The sequence below is a fragment of the Vombatus ursinus genome, unplaced genomic scaffold, assembly GCF_900497805.2.
Source record: "Vombatus ursinus unplaced genomic scaffold, bare-nosed wombat genome assembly UNPS02014801.1, whole genome shotgun sequence".
NCBI classification, from domain to species: Eukaryota; Metazoa; Chordata; class Mammalia; order Diprotodontia; family Vombatidae; genus Vombatus; species Vombatus ursinus.
Window position 1 is genome coordinate 12,055,379 of NW_020954579.1, and position 24,909 is coordinate 12,080,287.

The following is a 24,909-nucleotide window of genomic DNA, read 5'->3' on the forward strand; positions in this document are numbered from 1 at the left end:
AAATTAAGTCTGACATGACTCATTTTTGTTGAAGCCATGATGGTTATTTGTAATCACTTCCTTTTCCAGATGATTACTAACCATCTCTTTTTTGATCTATTCCAGAATTTTCCCAAGAATAAGTCAATATCATTAGCCTATAGTTTTTAGATTTCCTTTTTTAAAAAATTCTGAAAGGCATTTGCCCTTCTGCAGTCTTACAGTACTTTTCCCGTTCTCCACAATCTTTCGTAAGTCACTGTAAGTACCAGAGCAGTCAGATCCCTCAGTTCTTTAAGTATCCAAGGATATAGTTCTTCTGAACCAGGTAACTTGAATTCAAGGGCTGCTGTATGCTCTCCTGCCCTCGTGTGGCTATCAGCTCCAAGCTAGTATTTTTTTTCCCATTCATTTCTAGTCCAAAGGTCATTCTCCTTGGCCAAGGAAATAGCTTCACTGTATTCATCATATTAATAATTTCTTATAATGTAGTAATATTCCATAATATTCATGATGGAATTTGTTTAGCCATTTACCAATCAGTGAACATTTACTTTGTTTCCAATTCTTTGAAACATTTATGTCATAAAATTGCTACTAAAAAATATTTTGTTGCCTGTGGGGACTTTCTTATTATCTACAGGTTCCCAAACTTATTTGGCCGACTGCCCCCTTTTCAAAAAATTTTTTTTTACTAAGAACCCCTTAGAAATCTTTCTTTAACCCTTTAATGTTTTTTTAAATTTGCATCTTTTCAAAAAAATATAAATTTTTAAATGACATATCTTAAATTTAATAATGTAATGTATTGTAAATTTGTGGCATTTTCCTGCATTAAAATTGAAAATGACACAATATTGTGTAATGTAACCATATAGTGTTGTGTTGTAAACAAATCATTACATGCACATATTCTTGCCAGTGCATGCTAGACTTCCTGACATGAACTAATTGCTTGCCTGCCAATACTTGCTTATTAAGACCTGTCAGAAGACTTGATCGCTGATCAGTTATAACTTGCCTTTTGTGTGTTTATTTGGAAAATAATGTAATCACTATGACTTAACTTTGTCATGCCACAGATAAAATATGTTTGAACAGTTTTTAAAAATTTTCTTCTCTTCTTTCCTAATGCTTCCACCGCCCCTTTATTTTTATTCAGAACCCTCGCCCCCAGTTGCACCCAAGGCTGTTACCACCCCCCTGGATCATTCCAAGGCCCACCAAGGGGTGGTATCACCCACTTTGGGAACCTGTATCTTATCAATGACCTCATTTGTTTGAAGTCTTGCTTCTGACATACTAGATAAGTAACCATGGAGAAGTCGTAACCTTCCAGTGCCCCCAAGCAACTCAATAAAACTATAACGTACAGCTAAGTTATTTATCTGGATCTTTGGAACGACTTTCTACACCAAGAGCTCTCTACATTGACACAGTCTGGACAAAAATAAATGAACATATTAAAAACAAAGTTACACTTAATTATTTAAAGATATTCATGAGTGATATAGGAGTTGCTAGAGTTCAAGGGGAAAAAAAGAAATGAATCTGTGGAGGTTTCACGGAGCAGGTTATAATTAAAAGGAGTATGTAGAGAAATGATTTAACTAAAATAATTAGATCAGGGATCTCCAGCAGGGGAAATGACTAATACAAATGTTTGAAATTGATCATAGGTATTGCAAAGAAGATATGATGAATGGGCTTACTGGCTGGGGAAGAAAGCACATCAGAAAATCAAATAAATAGGGAAGGGCTAGTTGGCTTTGGTCCCTGAATTTTGGTTAACAGTTTTAATTTGATTTGGTTTGATTTTTTTTTGAGGCATTTTGAGGCATTTGGGGTTAAGTGATTTGCCCAGGGTCACACGGCTAAGAAGTCTAAGGCTGAATTTGAACTGAAATTCTCCTGACTTGTCACTATGCCACCTAGCTGCCCCTTTAATTTGATTTTAGAGACATTTGGGAGCTGTTATTTTTTGGAATTAAAAGAGTCATGTCAAAATGATGCTTGCTGAAAGATTCTTAATGTTAGATAGATATTCTGGAGGCTTAGCTTAGTTTAAGAGTATGAACGACTGAAAAAGAACCCAGTATTGTAGTGATTGACCAGTCATTTTTTAAATTACATCATGGATTTTTTTTAAAGGTGGTCTGTTAACAAAAGAAAAACATTTGAGGCATTCCTGGGGGGAAAAAAGAGAGAGAGAACAGAACATTCTACTTGGAGAAACACAAGAAAAGCAAATAAGTACAATTCTCAAAAAAGACAAGTGAAACCAATTCTTATCTCTTCATAGATTATTAAAAAATTGGAATGAGTAAAATTAATAACAGACAGATTTTCAAAGGACATAAAATGTAAGGAACTAAAGCTTTAAGAAAATCTTAAAGAATTATGAGGGGGAAGGAGGAAAAGCTAAGTTAATTTTTAGTGGATTAAATTCCACACTTTCTTTGTAATTGAATCAGTATTTTTTATGGGAGGAATAATACAATGGGAAATTGCTGGAATAGGAAGAGCAGGTGCAAGTGATGTGCACCCCCTCCCCTCCACCAAGTCCAAAGGTGAACAGAGAAAAGACAGAAACTTCCTTAATCCCTCAACAAGAGTCGGGGACAGTGGGGAGAGCAGGGTCCATGAAAGGGGAATTAGAAGGTGGATGGTTCCGTAGAAGGATGAATGAAACAATGCTATCAAAGAACATTCTTATGGAAGCAGGACTGTGAGGGGAAAGGACCGACTAGCAGACTGTTTTATTCAAAGAAGAGTTGTGGGGCAGCAAGGGGGCACAGTAGATACAGCACCGTCCCTGAAGTCAGGAGGACCTGAGTTCAAATCTCGCCTCAGCCCAAACACTTGACACTAGCTGTGTGACCCTGGGCAAGTCACTTAACCCCAATTACTCCCTATGGGAGAGGCTGTAGAGAATCCTGGTGGCAATGAGCACCTGGAATGGTGTGGGGATATGCTATAGAATGAGAGATTGGATAAACCGGCCTTTGTAGTGGTGAGAGATCATAGTAAAAGAACTCGGGAGAAGGCCCTGTGTTTTGTGACTTGGGATAGTGAATGATTCCTATCATACTTTATGAATTAGTTGATTTTACTGAACTATTTTTCTTTGCTACAATGGAAGCCTCACTAGTGGGGAGGGACAGTGGTGGCTTACATTCAAGAATGGCTATGATGTAAAAAATAATAATAATAATCAATAAAAACTTTTTTAAAGTAAAAATTTTAAAATATGGATCCTGAAAAATTGGTATCACAGAACAGAATGAGGAAATGAAGTACTACTACCCTAGCACCCGGGGGAACATGGACCAAATAGTAACAATGATTTGTTATGTCTTAGTCTGGATATATGAAGACTTACAGAAATTTTATCAGACTATTACTACTAGTACAAAATCCTTTTTTACTAGGCTTTATCCTGTACGCAACAAAATTAATATCCTTCTGGAAGAAGAATAGGTGTTATGATAGCTGACCTTATAAGTGGGAGGTGAGAAAAAATCAGAAGAGATTTCTAAAAGATAATGTGAGGAATCATTGCATTAAGTAGGTAAAATGTATGTGCTAGTAGTATTTTAATTACATAAGAAGACTTCATATTTTAAAATTTTTAGTTATTTGAATTTATCTCTTCAGCTATTTTATTTGTTTGGATATAAGTTGGATTCCTGTCAGAATTAGAAACACTTATTCTGTGGTCCCCAGTCACTTCAGGATCCATAGTCTTTTTTGTGAAGACTATCTACTTTTCATTATGAAATGAGAGTGCCTCTGTGAGCCTCTCTTGCTTCACTTCAGAAACATTGGCAAACTTTAGAGAAAAGAGAATAGCAGAAGCAAGCAACTTGGAGATGTGCCAGACCTACTGGTAGAACAGTTAAGACTGACCATGAAAGATTGTATAGCAGCTTAGGTATCCCTCATATCTCCAGCAAAGATCTCAGAGAGACACCAGGTCAAATAATAAGCAAGAAATCCAAAGAGAAACAATAGTAAATTCCTTCATCCAGCTTTGGGCTGCACAAAATGCTGTCTAGGAGCCTGCAGGACTCCTTTACTAGGGGAGCCAGTGTGAGAACAAGTAAACAAGCAGTGAGTCTGCCAGCATTCTGTCAGCATTCTGTCCTCAGAAGACAGGAAGCCCAGAAAGTTCAGAAGGAGAAGATTCAGGAGAATCAGAACCTGAGACACTTGAGCTGCAGACATGGATTGGGAATCAGCAGTACTGTCAGTGGGATAACCCCAGCGGACACAGGATTCCAAAGCTGTCTGACCTTAGATACTCCCAGGTACCCTGAAGACTTAAGCGCTCAGACCTTGGATGATGTAGGTGGGCAGCAAAGACTGACCCAGGCACAAAGGCCCAAACCGTAGACTGAGGCTGGACAAAGATACTATACTCTGTGAAGAAATATTACTGACCAAAAGACATCCAAGAGGTAAACACAGAAAAAAAGAGTGCCTCCACAAGAACTGCTAGCAGAATCTCAGAGAGGGAAAGATGACTTAATTGCAAAGACTACAGAAGTATCTGAAAGAAATGAAATGAGATTTTTTTTTATTCGAAAGTATTTATTTATTTATTTTTACTTTTCAGCAAAAACTTTCATAAGCTTTTGATCTTCAAATTTTCTCCCGCTCACTTCCCATCACCCTTCCTAAGACAGTGTTCAATCTGAGATAGGCTCTGCATATACATTCCTATTAAACATATTTGCACATTAGTCATGTTATAAAGAAGAATTAGAACCAATAGGAGGAACCACAAGAAAGAAGAAACAAAACAGATAAAAAAAAAAGAGCAAATAATATGCTTCCATCTGCATTCAAACTCCGTAGTTCTTTCTTTGGATGTGGATAGCCTTTTCAATCATGAGACTTTTGGAGATGTCTTAGATCCTTGCATTGCTGAGAAGAGCTAAGTCTATCAAAGTTAGTCATCACACAACATGGTTGTTACTGTGTACAATGTTCTCCTGGTTCTGCTCACTTCACTAAGCATCAGTCCATACAAGTCTTTCCTGGTTTTTCTGAAGTCTGCTTGCTCATCATTTTGTATAGCACAATAGTATTCCATTACATTCATATACCACAACTTGTTCAGCCATTCCCCATTTGATGGGCAGTCCCTAAATTTCAAATTCTTTGCCACCACAGAAAAAGCTGCTGTAAATATTTTTGTACAAATGGGTCCTTTTCCCATTTTTATGATCTCTTTGGGATACAGCCCTAGAAGTGCTATTGCTGGGTCAAAGGGTATGCACATTTTTATAGCCCTTTGAGCATAGTTCCAAATTGCTGTCCAGAATGGTTGGATCATTTCACAACTCCATCAACAATGCATTAGTGTTCCAATTTTCCCACATCTTCTCCAACATTTACCATTTTCCTGTTTTGTCATGTTAGCCAATCTGATAGGTGTGATGTCATACTTCAGAGTTGTTTTGATTTGCCTTTCTATAATCAATAGTGATTTAGAGAGTTTTTTCATGTGACTATAGATAACTTTAATTTCTTCATCTGAAAACTGCCTTTTCATATCCTTTGACCATTTATCAATTGGGAAATGATTTGTATTCTTATAAATTTGACTTAGTTCTCTACATGTAAAATGTATTTTGTTTATATTCATTTCACTTCCCAATATGTCCCTCTCCTTCTTCCACTAGAGAGCTCTCCCTTATAGCAAAGAATAAAAGGGGGAGCGGAGGATAAGATTCAATAAATTTAGTCAACACACCAACCAAATCCAATATTAAATGCATTGTTACATATCCATAGTCACCTACTTCTGTAAAGAAAGTAGAGAGGCACATTTTTCTATATTTCTTCCAAGCCTGGCTTGGATATTGTAATTATACAATATTCATTTTACTTACTCTTGTTTCCCTCATTCTTTACACTGTTATCATTGTGTGTATTATTTTTCTTGTTAGATTATTTTTATCAGTACGTGTATCCTCCTATGCTTTTCTTTTTTCTTTTTGTAATTAATAAATTTATTTTTTGTTTTCATCATTTACTTCCACAAGATTTTGAGTTCCAAATTTTCACCCCATCTTGCCCCTCCCCCCACCCCAAGATGGCATGCATTCTGAATACCCCTTTCCCTAGTCTGCCTTCCCTTCTGTCTCGCCCCTCCTTCTCTTATCCCCTTCCCCTTCTATTTTCCTGTAGGGCAGGATAGATTTCTGTACCCCATTTCCTGTATTTCTTATTTCCCAGTTGCATGTAAAAACATTTTTTTTAAACATGTGTTTTTAAAACTTTGGGTTCCAAATTTTCTCCCTTCCTCCCTCCCCACCCACCCTCATTGAAAAAGCAAGCAACTCAATATAGGTTATACATGTGCAGTTATGCAAAACACTTCCATGGTGGACATGCTTTGAAAAACTAATTCTATTTCCCTTAATCCTATCCTGCCCCCCCCATTTATTCTACTCTTTCTTTTGACCCTGTCCCTCCTCAGAAGTATTTACTTCTGATTACTCCCTTTCCCAATCTGCCCTCCTCTCTATCATCCCCCTACTCTCTTGTCCCTTTCCCCCCTATTTTTCTGTAGGGTAAGACAGATTTCCATACCCAATTGAGTGTGTATGTTATTCCCTCCTTAAGTCAAATCCTTTGAGAATAAGATTCACTCATTCCCTCTCACCTTCCCATTTCCCGTCTGCTGTAAGAGCCTTTTCTTTTCTGTTTTTTTTTTTTTTTTTTGGTGAGATAATTTATCCTGTTCTTACCTCTCCCTTTCTCCTTCTCCTAGTATAATCCTCTCTCACCCCTTAATTTTATTCTCCAGATATGGCCCATTCATCTTCAACTCACCCTGTGCCCTCTATCTGTCTGTCTATCTATCTATCTATCTATCTATCTTATCTATCTATCTATCTGTCTTATCTATCTATCTATCTATCTATCTATATACATATACATACAATTTTTAGCCTCCAGCTACCCTAATACTGACAAAGGTCTCATCAGTTACAAATATCATTTTTCCATGCAGGAATGTAAACAGTTCAACCTTAATAAGTCTCTTATGATTTCTCTTTCCTGTTTACCTCTTCCATGTTTCACTTAAGTCTTGTATTTGAAAGTCAAATTTTCTGTTCAGCTCTGGTCTTTTCATCAAGAATGCTTGAAAGTCCTCTATTTCACTGAATGACCATTTTTTCCACTGAAGAATTATACTCAGTTTTGCTGGGTAGATGATTCTTGGTTGTAATCCTATCTCCTTTGCCCTCTGGAAAATTATATTCCATGCCCTGTGGTCCCTTAATGTAGAAGCTGCTAAATCTTGTGTTATCCTGATTATGTTTCCACAATACTTGAATTATTTCTTTCTGGCTGCTTGCAATATTTTCTCCTTGACCTGGGAACTCTGGAATTTGGCTACAATATTCCTAGCAGTTTTCCTTTTAGAATCTCTTTCAGGAGGAGATTGGTGGATTCTTTCAATTTCTGTTTTGCCTTTTGGTTCTAAAATATTAGGGAAGTTTTCCTTGATAATTTCTTGAAAGATGATGTCTAAGCTCTTTTTTTGATCATGGCTTTCAGATAGTCCAGTAATTTTAAAATTCTCTCTCCTGGATCTATTTTCCAGGTCGTTTGTTTTTCCAGTGAGATTATTTCACATTATCTTCTATTTTTTCATTCTTTTGGTTTTGTTTTACAATGTCTTAATTTCTCATAAAATCACTAGCTTCCAATTGCTCTATTCTAATTTTTAAGGAAGTATTTTCTTCAGTAATCTTTTGGACTTCCTTTGCCATTTGACCAATTTTGCTTTTTAGGGCATTCTTCTCCTCATTGGCTTTTTGGACTACTTTTGCCATTTGGGTTAGACTATTTGTTAAGGTGTTATTTTCTTCAGTATTTTTTTGGGTCTCCTTTAGCAAGCTGTTGACTTGTTTTTCATGATTTTCTTGCATCACTCTTATTTCTCTTCCCAGTTTTTCCTCTGCTTCTCTTATTTGCTTCTCAAAATCCCTTTTGAGCTCTTCCAAGGGCTGGGACTAATTCATATTTTTCTTGGAGGCTTTGGATGTAGGAACTTTGACTTTGTTGTCTCCTTCTGGTTGTATGTTTTGATCTTCTTTGTCACCAAAGTAAGATAATATAGTCTGACTCTTTTTGTGAGGTTTGCTCATGATCCCAGCCAATTGCTTGAGTTTTAAACTCTTTGTTAAGGTAAGGGTCTGCTTCCAATGTGGGGAATATACTGTCCCAAGCTTTGAGGGTTTGTATAACTGTTTTCAGAAATACTTCTAGGGACCTGTAAATTTTCAGTTCTTTCAAGGTGGTATGATAAGGGGTGAGGTGTTTCCTTTCCACCACCACCACAAGCTTCACCACACCAGCACTCCTCCTTGCCCCAGGACTGCCCCTCAGAACTGTGACCCAGATCCAAGCATGGGTGAAGCAAGAGATTCCTGCCTCAGCACTGGCAAAGAGATCCCTGCAATCCCCCCCTTATCAGCCACTCAATTCCCCCTCAGTCTGTGGGCCAGAAGCTCAGGAAGCAGCCTCTGCCCTGGGCTGTACTAGGGATTTGTGGCTGAGACCTAGCCTCTCTCTCACCACAATCACAGACTTTTCCCACTGACCTTTCAAGTTGTCTTTGGTGTTCATCGGTGGAGAAGTCAGGAAACCACCACAGCTGCTTGTGATTCAGTCCCCTGAGGCCTGCTCCTAGTTCACTGCAGCCTACGCGCCCACACTGAACTGCGCTCTTCTCCCCACCTGGCGCGATATACCTTTCTGATCAACCATCCAGATTGTCTTGGGCTGGAAATTTGTTTCACTCTTTTTGTGGGTTCTGCTGCTTTAGAATTTGTTTAGAGCCATTTTTTATAGGTATTTGGAGGGGTTTGGGGGAGAGCTCAAGCAAGTTACTGCTTTCCCTCCGCCATCATGGCCCCGCCCCCTCCTGAAATGGGATTTTTAGAATATATATGTTTGAAATAAGAGCTCTGGAGGAAAAAAATTGAAAGGAAAATAAATAATTAGAATAGGAAGTAGAAGACCTTACCCCTAACAGATTGCCTAAAAACTGGAATAAAACAAAAAGAATTCAATAATTCCATGAGAAAACATGCTGAGTGATTCTTGGTTGTAATCCTAGCTCTCTTGCTCTGCAGAATATCATATTCAAAGCTCTCCAATCCCTTTAATGTAGAAGTTGCTAAATTGTGTGTTATCCAAACTATGAAATAAGAAATATAAGCCAAAACAAATGAGAGGCATGTACGTAGATAGCAATATAGAGTTAGACAAATGTTCTGCAGATATTAGATTAGCTATGTACCCCTGATCAAGTCAGGTACAGAGGAAAAGGAGCAATATGTACAAGAATACTCATAGCAGCACTTTTGGTGTTATCAAAGAATTGGAAATAAAATAGATACCCATCAACTAGGGAAGGGCTGAGCAAAGTATTATATGTGATTGTAATGGGATTTTATCACAGTATAAGAAATTATGAATATGAGAGATTCAGAGAAACATGAAAAGACTTTCATGAATTGATGCATATTGAAATGAGCAAACCAAATGAACAAGTTATATGACTATGATAAAAATGTGAGGAGAAATAGCTTTGAAAGACATCAGAACTCTGAAAAAAGCAGGAACTCATGACATGAGAAAACTGATAATGTAGCTTGCCTCCCACCTTTTTGCAGAGAAGTGATGGAGTAGAAGCACAGAATCAGATCTATTTCTCACACAGGGTTCATGTGTTGATTCGTTTTGCTTGGCTCAATATTTTTTACAATGAAGGACCTTTACTCATGGTGGAGAAGGGGATGTGAGTTAGCAGGTAGGGGGAGCACATGCTTAAAAAAGGTATACCAAAAATAAAAGATCTAAGAAATATAGTACAGGGGCAGCTAGGTGGTACAGTTGATAGAACTCTAGCTTGGAGTCAGGAGGACCTGAGTTCAAATCCAGCCTCAGACACTTGACCCTTACTAGCTGTGTGACCCTGGGCAAGTCACTTAACCCTGATTGCCTCACCAAAAAAAAAAAGAGAGAGAGATAATAGTACAAATGGATGTACATAAAAGTATACTTACAATGAAATTCTTTATGTATAATATTACCACATAAGTTTTCCTGCAATTTATATATTTTCTCCTAAATCTGTTGAATTTGGTGAAGTTTCACATTATTTGTATTGCATTTTTTTCATAATTTGGATAAATTTCTCAGGAATATTTCCATTTCTGATGCATAAGAGATGCTTATCATCTCTTAAGATGCATAGCAATACAGCAAAAACATAGATGCTTATGCCCACCGAGAAATATTAAGAACCCTAATAACAATGAAAATGCCCTTTAAGTTAACCAGGTTGATGCTCCCTCAGTTTCTAGTTCTTTGTCACTACAAAAAGAGCAGCTTTAAATATTTTTGTAAATCCTTAGAGTTTGTTTTCCTTAAGACTAATCCTTTCTTCAGTCTACTCTTTCTCTTATTCCATCCTTCCCCCTCCTGTGCCTCCTGTTTCCCTGTTGAGTGAAATGTATTCTTTATTCAACTGAGTATACTTCATCTCCCTTCCCTCCAGCTCCCCCACCCCACCCAGTATATTCTTATTTCCCTCCTTTTCCAGTCTTCAATCAGACATAACAACCATTCTCAGGCTCTATGTCTAAGTAGACTCCCTCTATGACTCCTGATGATATGTTCTGAGATGACACATGTATTATCTCCCCGTATTAGAATGTAAGCAGTTTATCTTCGTTTAGTCCCTTATGATTGCTCATTCACATTTACCTTTTTATCTTTCTCTCAATGCTTGTGTTTGTGTTCTGAAATTTTTACTCAGCTCTGTTCTTTTCATTATGAATGCTTGAGAGTACTCTATTTCATTATAGGTCTATTTTTTCAGCTTTAGGATTATAGTCAGGTTTTCCAGGTAAGTTTTACTTGAATGTAAGCCTCTATCTTTTGCCTTCCAGAGTATCATATTTCACACTCTCTACTCCTTTATAATGGTGACTGCTAAATCTTCTGCGATGCTGACTGGAGCTCTTTGCTACTTGAATTCTTTTCTTTTCTGACTACTTGTGGTATTTTTTCTTTTATCTGGAAACTCTGAATTTTATTTCTGATGTAACTGGAAATTTTTATTTTAGGTTTTCTTTTGGGAAGTGACTGGTGAATTCTTTGTATTTTCACTTTGCCTTATGGTTTTTAAAAAAATGATATGGGTAGTTTTACAGTTTCTTGAAATATATTGTCTAGGCTATTTTTTGGGAGGGGAGGGGATTCTATGCTTTCAAGGTAGTCCCTTGATTCTTAAATTGTCTCTCATCAGTCTCTTTTCCAGGTCATTTGTTTTGGCTATGAGATACCTTAGATTTTTTCCTATTTTTTTTTCAGTCTTTTGACTTTGTTTTAATACTTCTTGTAACCTCAGGTAGTCATTAATCTTCTTTTTGGTTCATTCTAATTTGCAGGGAGTTAGTTGCTTGGGCATGATTTTGGGCCTCTTGTTCCAAGCTGTTAACTCCTTTTCCAGTTATTTCTTTCATTGCTCTAATTTATTCTCACCCCACTTTTTTTTTTTTAACTCCAGAGGTGTCATTTGGTTGTTCAAAATCTTTTTTTCAACTCTTGCTTCATCTCTTCCAGTAATTATGATTGAACTCATGCCCAAGCTGTGTTTTTCTTTGAGGCTTTGCTTATAAATGTTTTAGAGACATTCTTTTTTTCCTGAGTTTGCATATTGAGCATCGACATCACCATAATAGCTTTTTATGGTAGGATTCTTTTTTTGTTTGCCCATTCTTCTAACCTTCTTCCTGACTTTGAACTTTATGTTAGGAGTGGGCCCTGTGCACTTCTGTGACTGCTTTCTTGGAGTATTGAGTGTTGTGTTATTTCAAGCTCTCAAGAACAGCTCAGTTTGGAGATCTGTGTGTTTTCAGTGCTCCCAAAGTAGTTCTTCGAGGGCAAAGTATGATCACTCCCCTCCTGTTCTAAGCTGTGCAAGTTCCTGATCTAGGTTTGGATATGAGCAGTATATCTGTGGGCTTACCCTGTTTGGAGTTCAGTAGACTACTGAAGGACTAAGCCACTGTCATCTAGCTAGAAATTTCTGCTGTTTCAGAATGACAGAATTGCAGGCTCCCACTCATGTCTGTGGTTCCTAAGCTGGCTGTTTCTCTGTAGGCTTCAGGCTGGACTGAAACTTGTTCTGATAAGTTACTATGAGGATAACGTGAGATAATATTGGTAAAGAGCTTAGCACAGTAAAGGAAAATAATGTAGGAGCTATATGAATGCTAACTTATCATCATCATCATCATCATTATCATCTCCCACTCAACTCCTGGGATCAGAGCCACACAGTTGCTGCTTGCTTCTTGTTAAGTACAGAGCCTAGGTCCTGTGACCACTCCTCACCTTGCAAAGCTATGCCTATCTAGGTGCAGGTCCCCTCCTCAGTCTTAAGATTTGTGACTCATAACTGTGTAGTGAGCAACAGAGCTTCCAAATTTAGGCCCTTTTGTGCTGGATTTGGAACTTCTTTTCCTGCTGCACAACTTCTCCCTAGGTCCTTACAGTAATCTTTCTCCAGATGTCTTCTAGGTTATTAAGCTTCTCTGCCATCCCCATTGCAGGACCCCTGGAGCCATCATCTCTTCCAACCATACCAAAGACAATAGACACAGTCACCTCTGCTCCCCATACTGCTCTTACTTAATTCTTGTTTTGCTTTTCTCTGTCAGTGAGAATGAATGAATTTGAGATTAGAAAGACATAATAAAAGTAGTTAGTAGGGGATTGTTATTCAATACAAGTAACAAGGTAGTAAAATAGTCCCTAGTCTCACCCTAGCTCTCAAGGGCATGAGTTAAGTCATCTGACCGGATTGATTAACTGGCCAAATGTTGCCTTGATTTTAAAAGAAAGGAAAGAGAATCCATTCTGAAAACTATAGGCTCATAAGTCTGAATTCAAGTGTTAGTAAGTTTCTAGAAAATATTATAATTAAGGAGATTGTTAGCAAATATTGGGTTAAAGAGATGGTCCTCTCAAAAGAGCCATCGTGTCTTCATCAAGAACAGGTCATGGCAGGATTTTTTTTTTCCTTTTTTGATAGGGTTAAGCTGTTATATCAAGGGAATGCTATAGACATAAGTACCCATATTTTAACAAAGCACTTAATGATTGTCCTATTGTAGTGGAAGAATTGGATAGATGTAAACTAATGATAATACAATTTAGATAGATTTGGAACAGGTCAAATGATTAGACATAAAGAGGAAATATTAATGCTTCCACGTGAACTTCGAAGGAGGTCGCCAGTATAGTGACTTAGGGACCTGTGTGTGGCTCTGTGGTTTTTTTTTTAATGTTTTTTATTTATATCTTGAATAAAGGTATAGGTGGCTTATCACATTTGTAGATGGTACAGAGCTGGAATAGACAGGGAATACATTATTGGATAACAGTTAGAATCCAAAAAGTTCTTAATGCGCTAGAATATTTGCCTCAATCTAATAAGATGAAATTCAATAGAAGTAAATCAGAATCTTATACTTGGCTTCAAATAACCAATTTCACATTTAGAAGATGAAGAAGGAAGGGTTTTAGTGGACTATAAGCTCAGTATGAATCCATAGTATTATATGGCCACCCAAGAGAAGCTAATATGATTTTTGACTATTACTTGAGAAGTATCACTTCAGAAATGAGGAGATAATAGTCTTGCTTCACTCTGCTCTTGTAAGAGACCACATTTGAATTATTGCATTCAGCTTTGGGCACAATATTTTATGATACAGCTTGGGCCCTGACTTCATACCATTTAAGGATGAGTTGAGGGAATTATAGATATTTAGCCTAGGGTAGTTACAGTAGATGTCTTAAAGTGATCAAGGGCTAGCTAGCATGCAAAAGAAGGTTTAGACATTTTATTTGATCTCTTAGAGAAGAAGGAGTAACACTGAATGGACATTGCAAAGAGACAGATTTAGGCTTACTGTCAGGAAAACTTCATAACAATGACAACTGTCCAAAAGTAGAATAGGCTGCCTCTGAAGGTTGCAAATCTTCCCCTTTTCCACTTTGGAGGTCTTCAAGCAAAGCCTGGATGACCACTTTCCAGATACTGTGTATAGCACAATCTTTTCCAGGTATATATTAAACTAATTCCCTTCCAACTTTGAAATGTTGTGATGTATGCAATATTGGCAGAACCCAAGACTAGGACTGCATTATGATGTAACTCCCCAAAGAGATGATTTTTTTTCTTTCAAGTTGTTTTCAAACATAGCCTTCCCCCTAAATTTATCAAGGTTTAAAGTAGATAATTCAAGAATATGATCAAATTAGAGTTAGTTTTCACATTGTCACATTGTGAAAATCTGTTTCTAGACAGAAAACTGTGATAATTGAAATCAGGGTGTGAAAAGTGGGTAAGTCACTGAAACAACCCAGTGAAAGGAGTAGAACCATTCCCATGCCACTGTGACAAATTTATTTGTTTTATTGTATTCTTTTTACTCTAGGTGATGTGGAACAGGAACTTGGGCCCCCTCCATCAGTAGATGAGGCAGCAAATACACTCATGACTCGCCTGGGCTTCCTCCTTGGAGAGAAAGTCACAGAAGTGCAGCCAGGGGCCCAGTACAGCATGGAGGTGCAAGATGAAAATCAGGTGAGATGCTTTGTTTTAGCATGATAAATGAACAAGCTCCTGACTTTCCATTTGCTCTCTGTAGCATGCTATCAAGCTGCCGTACTGGGGGAAAAGGGCTTTTGAGGCCTGTGGAAATAATTTCTCTTATGGAATTTAATTTTCATATGTATTATGTTTTGACAGGTAATGGAAAAGTATTTTATTTTGTATTTTGGTTAAGTAGTATTTATGTCACATAAATACTACTGTTCCTTGTAATATAAATAATATGTCACATAAATACTTCCTGTTCCTTGTAACTCCAAAAGGAACTACCTTCTAAACTGAGTTTTTTTGCTGCATTCAGGGCAGTACAGATAATAATGAGCCCCTATTTCTTAAACTAACCTCTTATATGACCTTGGATATGTCACATTATTTGGACCTCTGTTCTCTCAACTCTAAAACGGGGATCAGATTAAATGATCTCTGAAGTCCCTTCCAACTATGACATCCTTTGACTCTAAAATGGTTTTAGTTTATAAGTTAAGTGCATTCTAGTGAAGTGCTTCTTTAAAAGGTCCCCTGCCCCTCAAGAAAAATTGTATTGATGATGAAAGGTATTAGAAAATTGTATATTTTCCTTAGTTTTTTTTTAATCTACATTCTTAATTATTAGCAGGGGTCAATGGCGAAAATTTTCTAACTTTTGTTTTGTTTTGCCATTTTGGCCAACAGCAAAGGATAATGGAATATGTTAAAGTTACATATTAATCATGCCAGCAATTGTTAACAATTTTATCACCATCATGGTGATATATTTCCCAAATTCTAGAAAATGGAGAATGCAATCTCTACAAAACATTTTTAAATTCATTTCAGTTTTTATTTTTTGATATTGATATTCAAGTTTTTATTTAAGATATTCAGTTTATATTATTGTCAGTCAACAAATTTTTCTAGAGTTCCTGCTGTGTGCTAGTCACTGCTAGGTTTGGGGATTCAGAAAAAAAATGAAACAATCCATGCTTTCAAGTAAATTACATTTTATTAGTGGAGACAACATATATATACATAAGGATGAATAGAATAAACACAAGGTAGTTTGGGAGTGAGGGCACTTGCAGCTTGGAGGGGATCAGGAAAGGCTTCATGTGGACTGTGGTACTTCAGCGGAGTGTTGGAGGAAATAGATTCTATGGGGTAGCAGTGAGTTCATTCCAGAAATTGAGGACAGATCATGCAAAGGCATGGAGGTAGACAGATTGCTGTGAGGGGCAAAGAGTCTGGCCTCAGACACTTGACACTAGCTGTGTGACCCTAGGCAAGTCACTTCACCCCAATTGCCTTACCTCCCTCCCCGCCCCCAAAAAAACCAACTGTCAATTACTTTGAGATCCTTCATATCTCAGTTTTGGGAGAAATAAAAACCTAAAAGCGATGGATTGAGTCCTATTTCTGTATTCATTGAATCACAATGTAGTATCATTAATACTGAAATATAGTACATTGATTTCTTTGAATTCATTTTTCGTGTTATAGCAGAAAAAAGGACTGGACCTGGGTTCTAGTGTTGATTCTGCCACTTGCCACTTGCCGTATGACCTTGAGTAAATCACAATTTCTTCAAAATTTAATTTTCTCATGAAATAGGGATTGTATTGTAATGATGATCAAATGAGATAATGTATTTTAAGGTTCTTTGAAAAAGGAATTAATATTATTAACAATAATAATGTGAAATGCCAATCTATTTCAATTGGAATATACCCTGGAATTAGATTGGAATCAAAAAGAAGTATAACATTAATTAATATAATTTCTAGGGCAGAAATATGATTGAGGAGGCCCTTTATTCACTTATAGGTCTTTTTTGTTGAACTAAAGAGAGAAGACAAACAGAAAAGTCCTTCTTTTAAAACATTATTGAAGAAATAGTCCGTAGTATAATAGTAGCAGTTTATAATATACTACTTAGGTAAGTAGTATATTATTATTATTATTCTAATTTTTAAAATGAGGAAACTGAGGATCAGTCAAGTAAAATGCCTTCCATCCAAGTTTTAACGTGGCTGGTAGGTGTCAGAGGGAGGACTTGAACACACATCTTTTGACTCCAAGTCCATGATACATTATACTCTATAGGATATAGACAGTATCAAGCACAGGTGAAAGGCAGTGAGAGTCATTTTTTTTTTTAACTTCTTGGGGGGGGCGGTTTGTAAAGGAGGCAATCAAGTTTAAGTGACTTATCCAAAGTCTCACAGCTAGTAAGTATCTGAGGCTGGATTTGAATGTTCAAATAATTTTGGCAAGAGAGATCAAATAACTATTTAATTTTATTTCCTCTGAATGATATCTTAGGGTATTAGAAAATGACTCAGTACTCAGCAGAAAATTTTGATCAAATGCAAAAGAACATTCTCCTTTGCCTAAAGGAGTTTACCTGTAAAAACACTAAAAAGTTTCAGTTTGGGAATTTGAAGAAACACTAAAGAATAGTCAGCTTGGCAGTAGCATTTTTGATTCCATCAGAGGTCTGGAGTTTACCTTTAGCATAAATCAGTGTTTTATGCTCAGATTCAAGGCACTAAGTAAATCCAAAATGGTATTGCTTTTCTTGAACTTTGTGATTTATCTGTGTCTCATTAGGGTAACAGAAGCCTCTTTTGATGGATATAGGTCCTATTTCTTTCAGGCTTTGTTTTTGTGTATTCTGGCACATAGTGCTTAGTCATTGCTTTTTCATTCATTCATTCATATGCTCTTAAAAGCATTGAACATTCAAGTCCCACCCTGCGTCTTCCACCCAGTTATGGCAAAAGTCAACATCAATAACAAAAGATGCTAATTTTATTCCCAGTTAGATTTCAATCACAGATAAGTGTGGTTCCTCTTAGAAAATCTCATCATTTGCCAAGTAGCTACAGGATGAATCTTTTATTTTAAGAAAACAACTACCTAATGTTCTTTGTTGGGGTATTGGAATTAATTAATGTTGGAAGTAGTATGAACATTTTCTGTGATTAGCTTATGCCAACAGTGTGTGGCCCTGTCTTGGAGTATCTACTGTTTCAGGCAGAAATCACCCTAACGTGATACTGTTCAATTATTTCTGTCTTATCTGAGATGATCCCATTTGGCAAAGATATTGGAGTAATTTGCCATTTTCCTTCTCTAGCTCTTTTTATAGATGAGAAAATCGAGGGAAGCAGGGTCAACTTGCCCAGGGTCACACAGCTAGGAAGTGTCTGAGTCTGGATTTGACCTCAGGAAGAGGAGTCATTCTGACTTCAGACCCAACACTTTATCCACTGCACAACCTAGTTGCTCCAGCATCCCTACCACTAATGTAGTGGGGAATCCCTTCTTCGAGGAACAGACCAAAGAAATAACTTGTTTAAGAATGTTAGTAACTGTTTATAAAGGCACTCTCCTCATCCAAATGATGAATAACTTTTTGGTAAGAGAGCAATATAGAAATAGCTAACTATATAAACATGAACAGAGTTGTTTGTTGTTGTTTTTCCCCTTTATTATTTACTCTAGACAAACATCATTTTACAGAATGTAACTGATTGAAACCCCTGCTTAATAACATCAGTGAGAAATCATATAACTTTGGAGAAAAGAATTTGGATTAAAGGTGTTTATTGAGAAGTTAAGTAATTTTCCCTAATTATATTAAAGAGATTAAAGAAAATCATTCAAGTTGCTGAATCCTGAGGATGTCAATTACAGATCACAGAATCTCAGAGTTTAAAGGGACCTCAGAGGCAATTTAGTCCATCAAGAATTCCCTTGACATGACATCAAGTAGCCATACAGCTTTTGCTTGAAGACCTCTTGAGACCTTACAAAATGCATGCCAAAAAAAAAAGTCTTTGATTCCTGTTGATATTAAATATAATGACATTCCCAACAAAGAACATTAGGTAGTTGTTTTCTTAAAATAAAAGATTCATCCTGTAGCTACTTGGCAAATGATGAGATTTTCTAAGAGGAACCACACTTATCTGTGATTGAAATCTAAGTGGGAATAAAATTAGCATCTTTTGTTATTGATGTTGACTTTTGCCATAATTTTGCTTCAATACTGTTTGAAGGATCTTTGATGTGGGTACTTCTTCTACCAATGCAAATTGAAATTCCTCATACATTCTTCATGAATTGCCCAAAAAATGCATCTCTCTTTAGCTGAACTGTTGATGAGGCTTATCAAACATGGCTAGGTCAGACCTCATACTAAAAATAAAACAGTCACTTATACTTTCTAAGCAGTCCTTTCTCATTGCTTAAATAACTTGCTGTAACTTATGCACTGATATAGTCTTCAAAAATCCAGTCACCTTCTATTAAAGAAACTACCCTTCTCCAACAAAAAAGTTAACAGCGTTAGAATACAAGGAATTTTAGGAAAAGCCTGCACCCAAGAAATTGCTAACAAGAAAGAAATACACCACATCATTTAAGAGCAATTAATCTCATTATCTTCTTCAGCAATGGCCAATAAGATGCCTAATGAACTAGGTTCCACAAAGGGTCAGGGACAGGGAAAGGGAATAGAACTGTAACTTCATTGATATGGGAAACTCCCAGGTGAGGAAACCGTCTGAATTGTTCTCCTTAAGTATTTAAATAGCACTTATTATTAAGTCCCAATTACCTTCTGTCATGGTTTCTCCTTTGCATCCTAGTTCTTTAAAACTGGTAGCATCAGGTATAAGATAATAATAATAGCATTTACATAGTACCTGCTATGTGCCAATGTTATGCTCTTTAAAAATATTTGCCAATTTGATCCTCACAGCAACCCTGAAAAGTAGGTGATGTTATTATCCTTTTACAGTCAAAGAAACTGAGGCAAATAGAAGTTAAGTGACTTTCCCAGTGTCACATGGTAAATATCTAAAGCTGGATTTGAACTGTCTTCCTGACCCCAAGCCCAGCACTCTATGCACTGAGCTGTCTGCCCACTATTAATGAGTAATTTTCAATTTTTAGTGAAGTCACTTCTCAACATACATTACTTTATTAAAAAAAAAATAATTTGTTAAGCATTTATTGCTAAGCATTGTGCGAGGTGTTAAAGGAGATTGAAAGAGGAGACATTTTCATGGAGCTTGTGGTCTAGTAGGAGGATAATTGAATGTTATTAAGTTCATAACTGAAATGCATACAATATATGATATAAGTTCCAAACAAGGAAAAACATCATTTCTAACTGGAAGGCATCAAGGAAAACTTCATGGAGGAAGCAGAATTCAAGTGAGCTTTGTGGAATGGATAGGAGTACTTGTGTATTAGAGAAACATTTTCTTTGGATGAGGAAATATATATATCTTCTCTTTGACATATAGACATATCTTCACATTTTTCCTTATGTAAAAGAAACATCAAGAAGAAAACTTTTAAGCATTGTGAAATTTTCACATGACTGAAAGTAGTATAGAGATCCCATGTTTTCTAGGATTCCTTTTGTGCACTAATGCCTTGACATGATAGTAATTGGAGGGCAGTAGAGCAGCTATGGTGGGTGTGAACAGACTGCTACTTAATAAATAAAGGAACTTTGAAAAGGAGGAGTTAATAATGTCATCAGGAAAATGTGTGAGAAAGAGATAACCTGATCACATGGTTGGAGCAAAGGATAACTAACTGGACAGGTGGACAATCCATGTACTCCCTTGATACCCTCATGATGTCAAGAAAAGGTGAGGAAGGTTTTTAACATATTGAGTGGGCCTTTGCGATGAACTTATAGAAAGATATCAATAAGAATCCTATAGGATGTACAGATATAGGTTCTGATCTTGTCTTTGTAGGTATACAAAGTTGGCACCCTTTATACCACTCCCCAGCTGGATGGGGTGCGTCCTTCTGGGGCAGTATCTCTGCTGCTAGGGACCTTGGGGGCTGGGAAAGAAGAGTTTGAAATCCCTTCCTCCACCGTTCCCCACCTGCCCCTCCCTGCAGTCCTTTCCACAGGCAGCAAACTGCCCAACTCTTGAACCTCAAACTTCTCTTTAGGGCTTAGTTTTTAAAGCCCTGTAAGGGCCTTTTTTTTTTCTTCTTCTTCATCTTCCTGCCAGTGATGTTGCTCCTTTCTAAATCAATCAGAAAACTGTTTATAGTTTGTAATAGAAAAGTAGGTGTTAACGTCATGTTGATGCATCTAACCTTCTTTATCAGTGAGTGCATCCTATGACTATATAATCACCTGAGGGGAGATTGAGGGGGTAGAGCAGGGAATCAAATCTCCACCCCACCCCCACCTCCAGGGAACACCCAAATTGATGAGATCATCACAATTCCATTTGAGCCATGCCATTAACATTGCAAGGAAGGTGAGGTCATGCAATTACCTAGTCATTGACATTTCTCTAGCATTTGCTGGAGTAGAATAATAAATTGCAGCCTTTGTTCTTAAGGATGACACTGACTTTATCCTAACTTGATGCTAATTGAAATAAGAACTTTACTGAAGGGTAACATGGCTTGGGAATAGAATTCTATACTTGGTTTCTGGAAATTGTGGATTCAAATACTTCTTTTTTTATGATGGTGGACAGTCATTTAATCTCTGGCCCTCAGGCAACTCTCAAAACTAAGTTATAGCTGGGTTTTGATCTGTATCAGATACCAGATGTATTGAGCTAACTTCCCAGAGAGAATTTAGCCTGCTGTGCCTGTTTTTCTCCCACAGTCTCTGCTTGTTTTAAATTCACTGAATTTCATGTTGAATGCAAGACTTGGAAGCTTACATGCCCGGAGGTGAAAAGAAATACAAATTAACTAAGCTCTGACTAGCTCAGCATTTGTCTAAGACAAGAGAGGTTGTACATTGTCGGATATTTCTTTTTCTTCTGATCATCTTTGCTGTTCCAAAAATGTGTTCTACCATGCAATTTTACAACCATATTGATAGTCATTTCTACAACTGTTGATCATTGCAAGTAATGTATTCTTGCTTTCCATCTTTCAGACCTCAGTAGTCACTCAACGAATAAGTCCTTGTTCCACATTGACTAGCAGCACTGCCTCTCCACCAGCCAGTAGCCCTTGTTCTACCCTTCCACCAGTCAATACCAATGCAGCAGCCAAGGATTGCAACTATGGGGCTGTCACCAGTCCAACTTCCACACTTGAAAGCAGAGATAGTGGTATCATTGGTGAGTCCTGATTTGTACTAATAACTCTGTTTGTTTTTCTCATTTTTAAAATGAAACTTCATGAGCTTTTGATTTGAAAAGATGTTTTATATTCTGCTTTTTTCAAATGTATATATATAGCCAGAAAAAAAAAAAAGTATGTTTTCCTATCTTTGACTGTGTATCTTATTACCACAGTAAGGAGTAAAGTGGGAATAGGGATGTGTTTGTTATGAGCTTTAATGAAACTTTGAGAGAGAAGTAGAGGTGACCAATATCACTCTCCTACTCTTCCCACGACTGTAAAATTATTATATGAGGAATGATTTAGCAAATAATTCTAAACATTCTATTCAGACAGTCAGTTAATTTTTCACTCCCACCTACAGGGGTTGTTTAGTGAGAAATCAGTCCTCTTTGGTAGAGAGATTTGCCAAAAGGAGGAAAGTAAGTACACAGTCACCTAGCCAGCTACATTGTCTTGAGGTATCCTGGGTTTCATTTGCTCTGAAGATCAACCCTTTTCATATATTTCAGAAACCACTTCAGACTGCCACCATTTTTTATTTCTGATTGGCAGTATTAGCTTCAGTTCAGTTATGTCTGATTCTGTGACACCATTTGGGGTTTTCTTGACAGCTCCAGCTCATTTTACAGATGAGGAAATTGAGGCAAACAGGGCAAAGTGGCTTCCCCAGGGTCACACAGCTAGTAAGTGTCTGAGGCTGGATTTGAACTCAGGAAGATGGAGCCTTCCTGACTGCAGGCTTGACACTATCGGCTGGGCCATCTAGATGTCCCAGTAGCTTCAGATAGTTAGCCCAAGATAAAAAAACCTTCCACTGTGATGTGAAAGTATTCCTTAAGTTTCAGAAACTTTAAGCCAGTATCACCTCACTGTAGGTTTTTTAAGTGAGGTAAAAGAAGGAAGAAGAGGTACCCCAATCTCATCCATACCTAAGGGAGAATTTGATTTTGTCCCAGGGTTTCATGATATACCAGTGCATGAAAAATGAGGAGCTTAAAATTCTTCCGTTGGTATCTAGAACTTGGAAAGTCCCCAAGAATTGAAATTTGTCAGTTTCAGCTTTCTTGTGTGAATTTTCAGATGTCTTACATAAGGTTAAAATTTCCTCCTGGAACTTAGAAGCATTATCCAGTTACCTTTAGCATTATTATTAGCAGTTTGAAACTGAAAAACAACAGAACGCTCTGACAAAAGAGGAGGCTGATGACAATTGATGTAGTTTGTTGTTTCCAGTGGACACTTTTGAATATTTAATCATAAACAGCTCTAGACTGTAATAATCTCTTTTATTTTTTAGAGCAGAAGTTCTTAACCTTTTTTTGTGTGTGAAATGGTCCTCTTTGGCAGTTTGGTGAAACTGATGGACCCCTTATCAGAATAATGTTTTTAAATGCATAAAATAAAATACATAGAATTATAAAGAAAAGCAAATATATTTAAACACATTTTTCAAAATATTAAAAAGTTTACAGACCCTTGGTAAAGAACTCTTGCTTTTAGAATCTTCATAACCATCATTTATATGCATTACTGTACATCTTTAGTTACAAAAGGGGAAACTAGGTGGTACAGTGGATAAAATACCAGACCTGGAGTCAGGAAGATCTGAGTTCAAATCTAGCCTTGGACACTTACTAGCTATGTCACCCTAGACAAGTCACTTAACCCCTGTTTGCCTCAGTTCCTCATCTGTAAAATAGGGGCATGCTGGAGAAGGAAATGGCAAACTACTCTAGTATCTTTGCCAAGAAAACCCCAAGGACAGTGACCATGGGGTCATGTAGAGTTAGACATGACTAAGTGACCAAACATCAACAACAATACTTATAAAGAGACAGTTTGGGAAAAGAATTGTAATGTAAAACCAGATAACATATTTATAGCTCATTAATTATTTTGTCAGCCTCCAGATTTTTTTTTTCTTCGTGCAGGGGAGATTTTTACAAATACACTTTTTATCCATCTCTATTCTGGATTAGTAGAGATGTCAGTTAAGAGAACAGTCTCCTAAATTTTTGTACCTACTGCTGAATGCTGAGCTAACTAAGTGGGTCCTTTGGCCACTTGAATAACCTCAGTGTCCTCTATCTGCTGGAAGAAAAGTCATTAGTCCATAATATCAGATAGGCAGTGTGGCAGAAGAGACTGCATGACCAAGGTTGGCAATGCTGGAGATATAATTTGCTTTGGCCCCATGTGGGAGATCTTGGTCAGTCTTTCCACTGACCAATTGTATTTGTAGGAGAGCATTCTCCATCTTACAGGAGAGAGATGTAACTGTGAGATGTAATATCACAATCCATCTATAATTTAATAGAATTAGATTTTTTTTTTATCTGTGCCATTTCAATAAATGCCTTTACTTTGAGCCAAATGCATCTTCTGGCTGACTGTTAAGGAGTAAACATCTCTAGAGGCTCAAGAGTTCTAAGTTTAGGAATCAGACCCACAGAGTATCATGAACCTGAGGGAGCCATCTTCCATGCCTGGACCTGTGAGTTTAAATTGGGAGTGCTTCTATAAAGAGCACTACACTGTGCTATCTAGAAATATCTATGTACACTGTGCATATCTAGAAATGAAGATCAGCAATCCCAAGTTGGATTTAAGCAAAAACAGTGTGTTGTGATTTTTTTTTATATCCTTTTAGGTACTACTGTATTGCATAATTATTTCAAGGGACGATTTAGAAAACGTTGATATTACTTCGTGTACAAGAGAGTGTTATTGTTTTTGTAGTCAATTCTGTGTTCTAATTGAGAGACACATTAGCACACATTCTGTGAACTAGAGATAACTTCCTCCAGTTTTCCTATCTGCCACTGTAGCGTTAAAGTCTGAGGTACAGCTCAAATAACATGCAGAGACATGAATATAAGAAGCAATTCAGCCTGAGTTTGAGGAAGGTGTGCATGAGGAGGAAGGAACTGGTAAATATGAATGTCCTTTTGATGTCTATCCTCCAAATGGCTCTTCTTGGGTTCTTTATCTTACATTGTTGGGTAAAAATGTATTAGTCAGGGAAACAATCTTATTTCACTAAAATACCCACGTATATTTGCAGTACACAGAGGAGAAGAAGTTGAGCAAAATAG

The 24,909-nt window shown here is 37.1% G+C and overlaps 1 protein-coding gene across 8 annotated transcripts in view; it reads left to right on the forward strand.

Annotated features, from left to right (window-relative positions):
* TANC2 (tetratricopeptide repeat, ankyrin repeat and coiled-coil containing 2) overlaps positions 1-24,909 on the forward strand; it is a 519,058-nt gene that overhangs the window by 288,117 nt on the left and 206,032 nt on the right. For all 8 annotated transcript variants that reach the window (XM_027872925.1, XM_027872927.1, XM_027872928.1 and 5 more), the window contains 2 exons: positions 14,526-14,674; positions 21,621-21,807. In XM_027872925.1, the coding sequence (XP_027728726.1) occupies positions 14,526-14,674; positions 21,621-21,807 (336 nt within the window). The remainder of the gene's footprint in view (positions 1-14,525; positions 14,675-21,620; positions 21,808-24,909) is intronic.